At 39.9% G+C, this 12,776-nt stretch overlaps 1 protein-coding gene across 1 annotated transcript in view; it reads left to right on the forward strand.

The window, feature by feature from the left end:
* Positions 1 to 9,900, forward strand: part of EFCAB6 (EF-hand calcium binding domain 6) — an 83,420-nt gene extending 73,520 nt beyond the window's left edge. Inside the window, 4 exon segments of the mRNA XM_083819992.1 lie at positions 156 to 394; positions 2,791 to 2,877; positions 2,881 to 2,940; positions 5,394 to 9,900. Of these exon segments, the coding sequence (XP_083676118.1) occupies positions 156 to 394; positions 2,791 to 2,877; positions 2,881 to 2,940; positions 5,394 to 5,516 (509 nt within the window). The 3' untranslated portion in view covers positions 5,517 to 9,900.
* The last annotated feature ends 2,876 nt before the right edge of the window (positions 9,901 to 12,776 follow it).

Here is a 12,776-nt window from a genome sequence, read left to right on the forward strand (position 1 = left end):
GCATCTAGCAATAGCTGCATAATACATTTATGGAGCAGTCACTGCAACTGAGCTTGTCAACATTATTCCTGTTAAAACTGGTGTACAGTACAATGATTGTCTATTTTTATGAATGACAAAATGAATATTCTTTCTGCATTTCTGTATTATTTCAGATATAGCAGAGATGTTCCACTGGCGTTTAAGTAAAGAGGAAATTAACCAAATAACAACAAAATATGACTTCAAGAAGAATGGAAAATTTGCATACCGTGACTTCCTTCAGAGTTGTATCTTGTTAAAACCACAGAAAAGCTCACTGCTACAAAGGGTGATTATACAGAAGCCACAAAAACCAGTACAAACAAAGCATATAAAAATCAAAATTACATTTTTTTTTTCAATTTCTTCTGTAGTGACATAGTATTCTAGCATTCTCTTATGTAATCCTCTTATATTAATTGTTAGTATTCATTTGGTATCTCCTTCAGTTGGAAGATTTAACTCCTTGTGATCATGCTCCCTTGTACCCAAGTTGTATGGTAAATTGGTTAAATTTGCTAAAATGTGGATAATAATTACTAGTGGAAAACCTTTAAGAGCTTTTGCTGAACTAAATAAAAATCAAGTTAGAAATAAAATGCAGTGAATGTGTCTCAGGAGGGCCCAGTCTGGAGCTACTGACAGCAGGCTGTGCCCCTGCCCCATGCCCGACCCTGTAAGACAAGTCCAGAGGAAGCTCTCACTTGCACTGCTGTTAATGGCCACTAAGAACATCTTGTAGCCAGGGCTGATCAGCCACATTGTGCCCTTGCAGCTTTCCCTGTCACACATAGGTATTCCCCAAGCTGCAATGAAAGACAGTTACCCACAGGCTGTTCCCCTCTGCCAGTAGTACCACTCTAAGGCAGAAAAGATTGGAAGAAATGTGGAATACTGGCTGTAGTGGCCCAGAAAGGAAGTCATCAGTAATAGTGTCGCAATCAAGTTATGTAGTAGGAACAGTGCCAAATTCCAAATCTGCTCATTCAGCGAGCCTGCTACATTTTTAGGCTGTTTCTTACTGTGCCTAATTAGTTTAGATATGGTTAGTAGCAGCATTTCATAGAGAAATTACATTACTGAATAGTTTTCAGATGTGGGACAAACAGATTGCTACCAAGGTATGCTACCAAAGTATCATTAGGAATTATCAAGAATTCACTACCAGTAGGGAGAGTAAGGTAAAACTAGTAAGTTTTGCATCAAAGAACCTCATTATCTTACATAAGGTTTCCTTTATATACAAATCTGATGCAGTAAAATTCCATCCCAGTATTCTGGAGTGGATAAAGCAGTCATTTTTAAGTCCGTATGTAGTTGTCTTGAATCATTTTTATTTTATTTATTCTGTTCAAAAAACATAATGAAGGTCTCAGCCCATGTTCTGAGAATCATTATATAATGTAATATTTAAAATGAAATTTCCTCATAGATTTTTCACCCCATTCCACCTAATAGCTATACAGATAAATATCAAAAGGAATAATAATAATAAAACAAATAAAACCTTTTTTATTTTATTTTTGTTGCAGGCAAAATTATTTCTCAAAAGCCTGAGAGAATCAATGTCCTAGGGATTCACAGAAACATCCAGGCTCTGAGCTATGAAAATAACCCAAGCTGCATTCACTGTAAAGAGCTCTTTCCCTCCCTTCAACCCACAAGGGTGCACAGTATTTTGGGTTGGAAATTGCGTTATTCATGTATCCACACATTCCTCAGCTACATGTTCTGAAGGAGGAATACACCAAGAGCACAGAACAATGGTGCAGCTGACCACCAGGCCTCTTACAACAATAGGTACAGCATGGTGCCCGTGTCCACAAAGCAGTTGTAAAAAGTCCACTGTGCATTTCCTTCACAATGAGACATTTGTCAGAAGACTAGCTCATGTGCAACTGGCACAAATGTGGCATAATTGGCTTACCCTACTAAAATAATAATACCAACAGAGCATTGGGGAGAAGTTGAGCAGGACCTGTAGGAAAATAAAAGGGTAATAGATCACATCCAGATCCTGAAGGTGGCTTGAGGCTTGCTGACTTTTCTCAAAGTACCTTACTCATGGTAATGCTGGAGTATTAACGCTTTGTACAAATGGAATGAATTCACCATAATGAGTAATTCTGTAGTTCACATGTGTTCAGGGTACAACGACATAAGGAGCTTAGCCAGGCTAAAACAACAAAAGACACTATTTCCCAAGTAAAATTAACACTATCTTCCAGCTGTTGAACTATAGAGGTGTTAAAAAACTGATTGCAAGGTATTTTAGGTACTGAGGAAAATGTATATGGGGGGTTGTTTTTCTTAAATACCATACTGCTCCCATAGTTGGATTATGAATTCAGTCATTCTAAAGCCAAACCCCCCCCCCCAAAAAAAAAAAAACTGAAAAATGAACACTGCAGGCAATTAAAAATTACTGAAAAAGGGAGTTGAAACAAGGACAAGCACAATACATGTACAAACACTGAGATCTGAGAAGTAACACTGACTTCAGAGTCAGTTTCAAATAATAAAAAGTTAGGGCATTGACAGTGATTAAGTAAATATTCCATCTGCACTTTCCAAGAATATTAAAATGCTGTAGGTTAAAATTATCTTGTGTAAACAGTATCTTACAATAATATGTAAACAACTACGTGACAACCAGTTGCCGATTAAGTCAGTATTACTTTCCAGTACCTTTTCATTCTGCATTATAGTTGTTCCCAGTTGTGTCCATGATGTCAGTAAATGATTGTATTTCTCATCCAACTTTGTTAGATGAGTCCTGGACCACAAACCATGTCATTCCACAGTGCAATTCTGAGAATTCAGCCCCAGATATTGCACTGCTGGAGACCAATGAAGTGAACTTTTAAATCTTATGATGAAAGTCGTACTGGACTGTTAAATATTGCAGATTTCAGACAAGTAAGTTGCATTTAGTAGGTAATAGTCAAAAAATTACAGTAGTTTAATCTGAGCTTCCTGACTGAAATTTTTCTGAAGAACAGTCCTGAACTAGGATATATAAACTCATCCTAGCTTCTCCGTGACCTTAGCTCTGACCTTTGCTCATGATAATCATTCTCCACATGATTATACTTTCTGGAGGTCTGGGATCTTGTTGGGATCTTGTTGGGATCCTGCTATAACAGCATAGATAAAACAGAGAAAATCTTAGTCCCTATACAACCTTTAAATACATAGTTTCTACAAATGCACGGGAAGGGAATTGAAGTGTTGGCTGCATTGAATGAGTTCCCTATGGTAGGTCTCCCTGTAGTCACTGCTACAGCCGCAGGATCCTGTTGCCCTTCAACTGGTGTGTTCCCTTCTGAATGTGGAATGGGCCCAAGTACTCCCCATCTGAGAGTCCCTTGTACTGGTTTCTCTGTTTGCTTTTCTGTGTGCAGCATAATTTTGTACCAGGTGAGGGATCCATATCCTCTACAAATATTTTGGTACCTTGTATCCCCTCAAACAGCAAATATACACCTGTGTATTCTAGATATATTGAGTCTGGAGTCAGGAGTTGCTTCTTCATGTAGATCCACAGGGAGTTTAATTTTTGCTTAGCTTAATCTTTAAGCTTAATTTTTAATTAATTTAAAAATATTTGACATTGTTTTTACTAGGAATAATAATCACAATCTGTTCTAGAGGCATTCTGAATATTTGCTACTCAATTGCAAGAAAATAATACAGCGGGTCTCTAAACCCATTTAATGCTGCATGCTTTGGGACACCCCTTTCTATCACTACTGCTTTAAAGAACTGATAAACTGGTGGATGGGATGCTCAATCACAGTAGGCACATGCAAAAAGCAGTCATGGGGTGTGCTTCTGAAGCTCCCTTTTCCCTGGAGCTGCAGGAAGCCAGCTTGCTGCCTAGCATTGCTAAGAACCAGTCTAAAACCCTTTAGATTGTACCAGTAACAGAATGGCTCTTTTAAACCTTTACTTATCTAGTATTGTTGGGAACATGATATCTTCTGGCACTGCCACATAGCTGAAACCTAATCCCTGCTGCCCCTGCATGAAGGCTGGGGGACAAGAAGTATCAGTGTGGCTGTATCATCTTTGTGCCTGAGGCTCCCTGGCTGTCATTGCAGCTTTCTGCCTTGCCTAGGTACTGCCTCAGCAGACAAAACTTAGGGGAGAAGGAGTGAAGGTCAGGCCCGTTACATTTGATTTTAATTTGTCATACTCCTCTAGGACACGTGATGATTATCTTTCCTAGTTAAAGCTATGTCAACAGCTTTCAAATCAAGCTTCCCTAACATGACCTAAGCTAAGCAAAAATAAATAAGAAATTGAATAAAATCTAACGCCTCATGGATTTAGATCAAAAAGCCATCCCCAGTTCCAGAATACTACTGCAAAAGTGTTAATCGGCCATTTGACAAGATAGAAAGTGATCTGTGGAGGTATGGATCCCTTCATCTCCTAGGTAACTTAATTTACTGAAACGGGGAAATTAGCTCTCTGCTAACTTCAGTAATGCTGCTGTTTATGGCTGTACTATTTGCACAGAGCCATTAGTGATTTCAGATGCTGAGTTGTTAGGGGGGAAAGATGTAGAATAATCTGAGTTTTCCAGAAAACTAATGATAACTGGCATGGACCACAAAGATTAATGATGTTACTGGTCAATTGCAGGGCTCAAATTCCCAAGTGCATCTGAAACCAGAAGGGATCCTCAGAAATCAGTCAATTATTTTCTTTCATGTTGGGGCATTATGAACATATAAACTGCTGAAGTACTGAAAAAGGCACTTTGTGAAATTTTTAGCATTAGGTGAACCAGATGCATCCTGTTCAAATTGTTCAGAAGGTATGCCTATAGGCCAAGCATTTGTCCTGTGAAAATTAAAAGCACTGAGTACAGCATGAGAATTATTACGTACTTTGGGATTTGCACAGTTTGAGTGACTGCATTACTCCTTCTGTTTGTCTGGATGTAAAGACTACAGATCATCCAAGAAGGATAGAAAGGAAGATACTCCATTTCTTCATCCCATCTCCTGATAGTACTGAAAGCCTTCTAAACATGCACTTCTTGTAAATCAGTTTCTACACACATTGGTGCTACCCATTTCCCAAATCTCCCCCTAAGGCAAGTGCTATTTGGGATAGTAGACAAAACCCCATGTGTATGCAGTTTTTCAGAAACACATTCTAGGGAGTCATTAGTGACATGGGAAGAACAGGAGATAATAAAGAGGATTTGATTTTCTAATATTCTCAGAAACTTAAGATAAAGTGAAGCTAAATCATAAAGTTATTTTTTAAAGAAATTTTAACAAGATTAACTAATGTTTTTACTTCATCATCATCCAAAGTGCTGGAATAAATTTTAAAGTTTTTTCTGTCTTTTGTAGGTTCTTCATGAGTACAAAATCAACCTAAGTGAAGAGGAGTTATTTAGTATTTTGGAATATTATGATAAAGCTCTCTCTTCAAAAATATCTTATGAAGATTTTCTCCGGGCATTCTTACAGTAGGATTTGGTCAAGCACAAGAAACTGTAGATACAGATAGTGAAGGATTTATAATTTCAAATTTCAAACTAATAAATTAAGTATATTTGTTTGGGTTTTTTTTTGTTTGTTTGTTTTTGTACCTATTCATTAGAAAGCTCAAAATACTTTAAAATTCTGACAGAGTGATCCTGTGTTGTGGATTAAATCTACATAGTGAGGGAATTAATTCTGCATAATCCATTTATCAAAAAAAGAAAGAGGCAACAATTAACATTGTCAAAATAATACTTCCTAAAGACATCTCCAAAAGTGACTCATTTAAGAAAATTCTTTATTTTTAATTTTACACATTTTTATTAATGACATACTCTAATTTCAGTAAAAAGGTTTACAAGGCATCCTATTCAATTTCCTCAATTGTTATTTTCCAAACATATTACTTTTAATACATTAGCCTTCATTATTCAGAAAGTCATCCCATTTTTCAGTGCATCTTTTCCCTTTACTTACAGTGACGTATTTGTATTGTCAATATGGAATGGCTATGAAATCTGAGATGATGCCAGCGGTGTGACAACACCACACCTTTCTGTTTTAAAAACTGTTCTTCTACATCCTTCAGCAGTTTAGGAAGGAAGCTACTTTACCAATGAGCACTGGCTTCTTAACAGCAGACAGATTCCCAGTGTTAGCCATGAGGTTAATTTTTTTAAGGATTATATATATATAAAAATTAAATAGTAAACTGCAAGTAAGCCCTCTGGTTAGATTTCCCAGTTCTATAAAGTTCTGTTTGTGTATCTTGTCAGATACTTAGATCTTGGGAAGGAAATTGAAAGATAATTGTTTTGTCTGTGGAACTTCTGTGATAATTAAAGGATGTATGATCATCTGAGCTTGCTTACTGGGATTATATCAACAACTAAATGCTTACCTGCTCTGAAGAATTGTTAGATAAATATGTCACTGTGGGGTTCCTGAATTAGTTTTCACTGGTACACCGAAGAGTTCTGTCCTCATCACCTGTACGTATTTTGTATCTTTCCTAAGTAACATGTAAAAATAAGTTTAAAAAATAATAATAATAATACAAAAGAGAGCAAGTCGTGCGTGTGATACACACATGAATATATAGAAGGAAGTCTTTGGAATGAGAGTAGAGAGAGGAACATAATCCTGATTATCTTATTTCTAGTGAATATGTGAACCATTGCCACGAATCTTAAAGATTCCCAGTGTAGACCAATTTAATGCTTCTTTTTCTGTGGAAATGTTTCATCATATTTGGAGCTTTTCAGGAGATTTGAAGAAAATTTTGTTTAAAAAGCACTTGGGGATGTTTCAAATTGGACCTGGAGATGTGGAGTGTAGATGTTCTATATAGTTTCTCATATAGATTCTAGGATTTCTGTAATTTCTACTTTACTATAAAATAAATACATTTGGAATTGGATGTATTTGAAATAGTAACAAAAAGAACATTTGCTTTTTCAAAAATATTTTTCCATCAATTTTTCCAAAATTGATGGCTATCTGTAAATCTCTGAAATTGATGCGTGGATACTGGATTAGCAGAGGGGACTGTGACTAGTTATTTAAGGATGTTCTCCCAATACAAAAATTCCTACTTCCATTACTAGAAAACAGTGCATTTTAAGAATACAAACACCTGTGTCAGCAAGTGACTGAAAGGGGCTGGTCTTGGTGCAGTTGCTGGAACCAGTAGGCACCTGTAGCATGAGTTAGGTATTCGTACTGGGCATCTCTGGAAGGTCCTGTGTTGGCATCAGCCAGCTGTATAGGGAAGTCCCCAGTGTTCAAGGGCATCTCAGGCCGCAGCAGGTAATCATGTTTCAGCAACTGTGCTGAACCCAAAAGGGGTTCAGCTTAGCACCACTGAAGAACCAGTTAGTCTATTTTTTTTAAATTTTATTCTTGTACCTTCTGAGAATCTGCAAACTGCTCTCTTCCTTAATGGCAACTTCTTCCCCTGACCCTTATCAGGTGCAACATGCCTGATTTAATTTCTGTTATTATTTCATACAGTTTATGCACAGAATTAATTATTCATACTCATCAAAGAATTAATTGCTATTTGGAACACCTAAAATTGTAACACAAATACTACAATAATTATTTTTAAATAGTGGGTTTCACTGAACAGATCTAACCACTGTGAAAAAAATAAATAAATGATTATTGAGTGGTTGTGTTTGTGTGTGTGTGTGGTTTTTGGTGGTTTTTTTTTTTTTTTTTTTTTAAATACTCCCATGAAGCCAGGGATAGAAGAATGGGGGCTTGCTTAATCGCATTAATGATTTCTAAATAAAACAATCGTACTTATTAAAGCCAGGAATGGAAGAATGGGGGCTTGCTTAATCGCATTAAAATAGTTTTTGCTGAGTGTCTTTGCTTACTACTGTGCAAATTAACCGAAACAAGGAGTCTCGGGGCCCCTCACAGAGGATGTTTCCTGACAAAAATGGGGAACCTGTCTCAAAAACCAGCTGAGACCGACCTTGTGGTTTGGACAGGAGCCAAGGAGCAGCTGAGTCTGTACAAAGGCACGGGGTCAACTAGTGGTGATGAAGAAGAGTTATCAACCTTCATCCCCACAACCCCCCCGACGACCACCACCAGAAGGCACTGCGCAAGTGCAGACAGAAGGAGTTTATGGAAATGACTTCTTGGAGCTAATTTTAATACAAAGCGGGGATAGGTTATGCATATGTATAGGCATATTGGGAAACTTCATGCATATGTAACTCTTTACTGCATGTAACCAAAGCAAGTTGCCACGTTAGGGCGCACATGACTTTGGGAGCTATCCTGCATACGCCCGGCACCGAAAGAAACCACACACCTACTTTATAACTCATTTGCTTTGAGTTGTAGAGTTCTTCCACGAATCACCCACACCTCCTGTTTGATAATTGGGTCCAATTTTGTACCAAATATAATAAGGCATCCATCCCCACACTGCTTTCTGGTATGGAGCAGCATTGCAAAAGGATGCAGGCGTTGTGTCCCTTGCTCCACCATCTTCAAGATACCTGCCATCTTCAGGAGACATGCAGTGGCAAGGGCCATCCCTGGCTTTCTTGACTCATCGTGCCAGAGGATTTTTCATTAGTTCCACTGGCAGGAGTATCAAACCCAACAACTCCAAGGGGATTTAAGAACAATCTTTTCGCTGTACAAACAAATCAAATCATGCTGGTTTTTTTAGTGAGTTCCTAAAGGCAGGGATGGCACTTGCCAACTGTTTATCCAGCCTCAAAAAAGAAAAAGAAAAAAAAAAATCAACTGCCAGTGTTTCGAAATAACCAAGGTAATTTTTCTTATTAAAATCACGAACTGCTGGGTGGATCAACTTTGTAATGGAAGAGAGCTTTTTTTGCAGCCATTCCGCACAAAAATGGTCAGCCATCCAGCAGCGGCAGGCTGGCAGACATCCCATTTGTTTCCACTAAGAGGTAGATAATGTCAGTGGAATTGAGCATAATCCCTCAATAACGGTCTCCCGCTGCTACACATAATCACCAAGACGGTTATGAAAATAAAAACATCAATGCAAAGAGAGGAAATGTCATTGCTGAGCAGAGGACACCAATCCCTGCTTTCTGCCGCCCCAGGAGCAGCCACATGGGGTAGGGGATAGCAGGCAGGGGGACAGCAGCCTGACTGCCTTCCTCTCGCAAGGTGTGGAGCAGCATCTGATCCTTGGGAAGGGCTGAAGCACAGAATATGAGGATCCCCGGGGGTAGTTCGGCTGATCACCATAACCTGCTCGCCCCTACCAGCCTCTCTGCCCCACCTCAGAGCTTGCTGCTCTGTCCCCAAAATGGCACAGTGACTGCCTGGTTGTCTCCTCAGCGCTAGAGGCAAGGGGGTTGCTGAGAGATCAGGTCCTTTGGTAGTGTTTTAACAGCACTTCAAGTTTCGTTTTCTTCACTCCAGCACAAAAGGAACAAAGCAAAGGCGACTGAAGTCACTGCTGCATCTGCCACCACCGAGGAGCCTTGTGTCCCTGCCAGAGCTCCCATGACTGCTCAGACAACCCACTCACAGGCAAGAAACCACCACGGCGAGAGGTGCAGTGGTGGAGGCCTCCCATCAGCCTCACGGCTGGCACCACCCTGCCTGAGCCCATACAACAAGAGACCTCACACCAGCCAAACACTCTGGCATTTCCAGACAATTAAAATGCAAACAAAAAGTGAATTTTGTGTCTAATTAGACTATGAAAGGGGAGGCAGGTAGTATTGTTCACAGCATTTTTTTCCGCCCCCACCTTTCCTCTTGTATTTTTCTTGTTCCAAAGCCCTTGCAAACGCAGCTGCTCAGCAGCAATGCGTGCTGCTCATTAGCACGTTCCCAAGCCCCCCTGAGCTCAGTGGCCCCCTCAGCCCCCTGCCCCAAAGCCCACTGGCTGCCCCTGCTAAGCAGCCAGCCCGGCCTGCAGGCAGCAGCTGCTCAGGGTAGCCCTTTCTGAGCAGGGCAGGGCTGCGAGGCACAAGAGATGTCTAAGAAGCTCAAGCAAGTAGGAAAAGGTAACTGAGAGATGGAAAGCAGTTAGAGGAGGGAAGAGGTTCATAGGTTCTATAGCAGCTATTTCTGTGCTAGGGTTTGACATGGAGCCTGCAAGACCAGAAATAGAGCCTGTCCCTTCTCTAAGTAGGGAAGGGGAAAGGGAAGGCTGAGGCTAGTCAAAGGGACAGAAGACAAGAAAGGGAAGAATACGTGGCCCCTCTTCTACATCAGCAAATGGCATACAGCCTGCAAGGCTAGAAATAGAGCATGCCTTAGGTAAAATAAAATTAAAAAAAAAAATCATTTCATTTTTTTCATTTGTTTGATTAAGGCCTTACTGAGTGAAGTGCCTATATCTCTGTGCAATTACTGTTTTTGTCTGGATGATATACAGCAGGTCATGAGCAGTAAGGGATGCTCCAAACATGGCAAAATGAAAACCAGATTAAAAAAATCCATTTTCCAAAAAATAATTGTCTTCTGTTTTTGAATTTTTCTATACTAAAAGCTGTCATGCAATGGAAAGAGCATTATTACACTGCAAAAAGAGACATAAAAATAATTTTGTATTATATCAATACTTAAAATATGCAAATATGATATCGTCACAGCGCCCCAAAATTATGTTTGGCATGAATTCTTAGCAACAATACAAATATCACCATCTTCAAATAAGCAGGTATAATATGCTGCTCAAATAACTGTAAAAACAACCCCATCATCTGGGAGCATCCAGATTTCATCTTTGATGTAGGTAGGTTTTAAGTAGGGAAGGGAAGAACGTCATCTTAACCATCAGATTGTACTGGGATGAGCCTTAGTGGAGGAACATGGAGGAATATTTAAATGGACAGCAGACCTACCAGGATACATAAGTCAGAGTCATTATAAAAACACATTTCTGGGCCTGCCCATTAAAGGCTGACGGCTCATCTTGGGGGAGGTGACATCTAAGTGCACAGAGGTGCTCCTGGGCTGCTTGTTCTGGGGGGTTCAGGTGCAGCTCAGCCAAAGGAGAGTGGGCTCTGCAAGGCTCTGCAGGATCCCCACGTTTACAGGCACTGTGTGGGGCTGCAGGGATTCAGTACTGCACCGCAGCCACCTCTTTCCTCCTGCCCTGCTGAGCTGGGGAAGTTGAAAGTCGCAGAAGAGCTTAAACTGTATTTGTTATGTCATGCTCCAGATTTTTTTTTTTTTAAAGAAACATCTATAGGGCTTGGTGCTGCACAACCCTCCTGCATCATAGGGTAAACACGGTCTCCCACTGGTGTAGACACTGAGACATCACAGCAGTATAGGGAAACTGTTTCTCACTGGAAACTGTTTGCCATATTCACCTGGGCTTTGGTTTTGCAGCTGTCGTGCTCAAGCAGGGCATCTGTGAGTTCAGGCTCAGATCTGCATGTAAAGGGAATGAGGATCTTCTTGGGTGGTGGGAAATAGTGATTGCCATCTTAGAAACACCATATGTGAGAAGTTTTAAAAGCAAGAAACCAGCCTTTCTATTTCTTTTCACCACTAGAGGAGTGACTATCAACAGGATTTCCAGCAATAAATGGCAGCAGTGCTCCTTCTGACATACACCAAAACCAGGAGTCATTTCTTGCCACTGCACTTGCCAACCTCTGTCTTCAGATGACTCCTCCTGGTTAATGTTACACCTTAGTAATTTGAGTTGATATTTAAAAATTCTGTGATATGTGCCATCAGCTTGTTGCTAGCCCATAATTTTTGTTCTGCTTTGAACTAGTATTCCCAGTGTTGTCCCTGATGAGCCCCACAGCTTCTGGTGGCTCCTCCAGTCTTGTGTAGATGTTGCCCCATTGGCTCTGAGGTGACGTTCAGTCAGAAACTTCACAACCAGCCCCGTGGCCACAGGATTATACTCAGGCTGCAGTCCAGTGTGCTTGAGCCTTACTTTAGCTACTGTCTGTCCTTATCCCTGAATATAGATTTGCTGTGATTAAAAACGGGGGGGGTCACCCTTTTGGACCCGCTTTCAGTGTTAGTACATTTATGGGGCTTAATTCTCATCTCATTAAATCAAAAAAGCACTGTGACTACCCTGATTTCAGTGGATTTATTCCAGCATATTAGATCAGCATCAGACCTAGGTGCCTTCTTTTCTTTTCTTTCTGCAATGAGTTTTCACAAAAAGTAGCAGCTATTTCTGCTCACTCCAGAGCAAGACTGGAAGTCTGGTTTTGCCTGAGGAAGAATGCATCCTTCTCCACACACTATGCAGAATTCCTATCTCGTGCGTTAGAATAGATGTTGAAACACTTCTAATTAACATTTTTAATTTGCATTTTAATTGCCTGCCAGAGTGTGAAATGACATGTCTGGGTAAAGGAGCATTTTTCTTAGTGCCGCTGGTTTGCAGAGCCCCAGCAAGGCAGCAGGAGTGGAAGCACCCTGGCCAGTGGTCATTTTGCAGATTTCTCCGTAATTAATCCAGGGCCTGATCCAAAGCCCAATAAATTAAGCCAAAAGAGTCCAAATGGATGTTTGTTTGTTTGTTTTTAATGAATGGGAATTCCGTAATTAATTTTTGTTTGAAGATATACATCAGATCTTGATTTTAAAATTGCCAGTTGCAAAGAATCAGCACAATCATTTGAAGGTTGTTTTGGTGAATAATTACAATCTTCATAAAGAAAACACTACATACATACATATGAATATACACATATATGTATTTTAAAAATGAAGCAGTCACTGGGATGCCCAGGCCACACCTAAGTCCTT

Source organism: Anser anser (genome assembly GCF_964211835.1).
Source record: "Anser anser genome assembly, chromosome: 1".
Lineage (NCBI taxonomy): Eukaryota > Metazoa > Chordata > Aves > Anseriformes > Anatidae > Anser > Anser anser.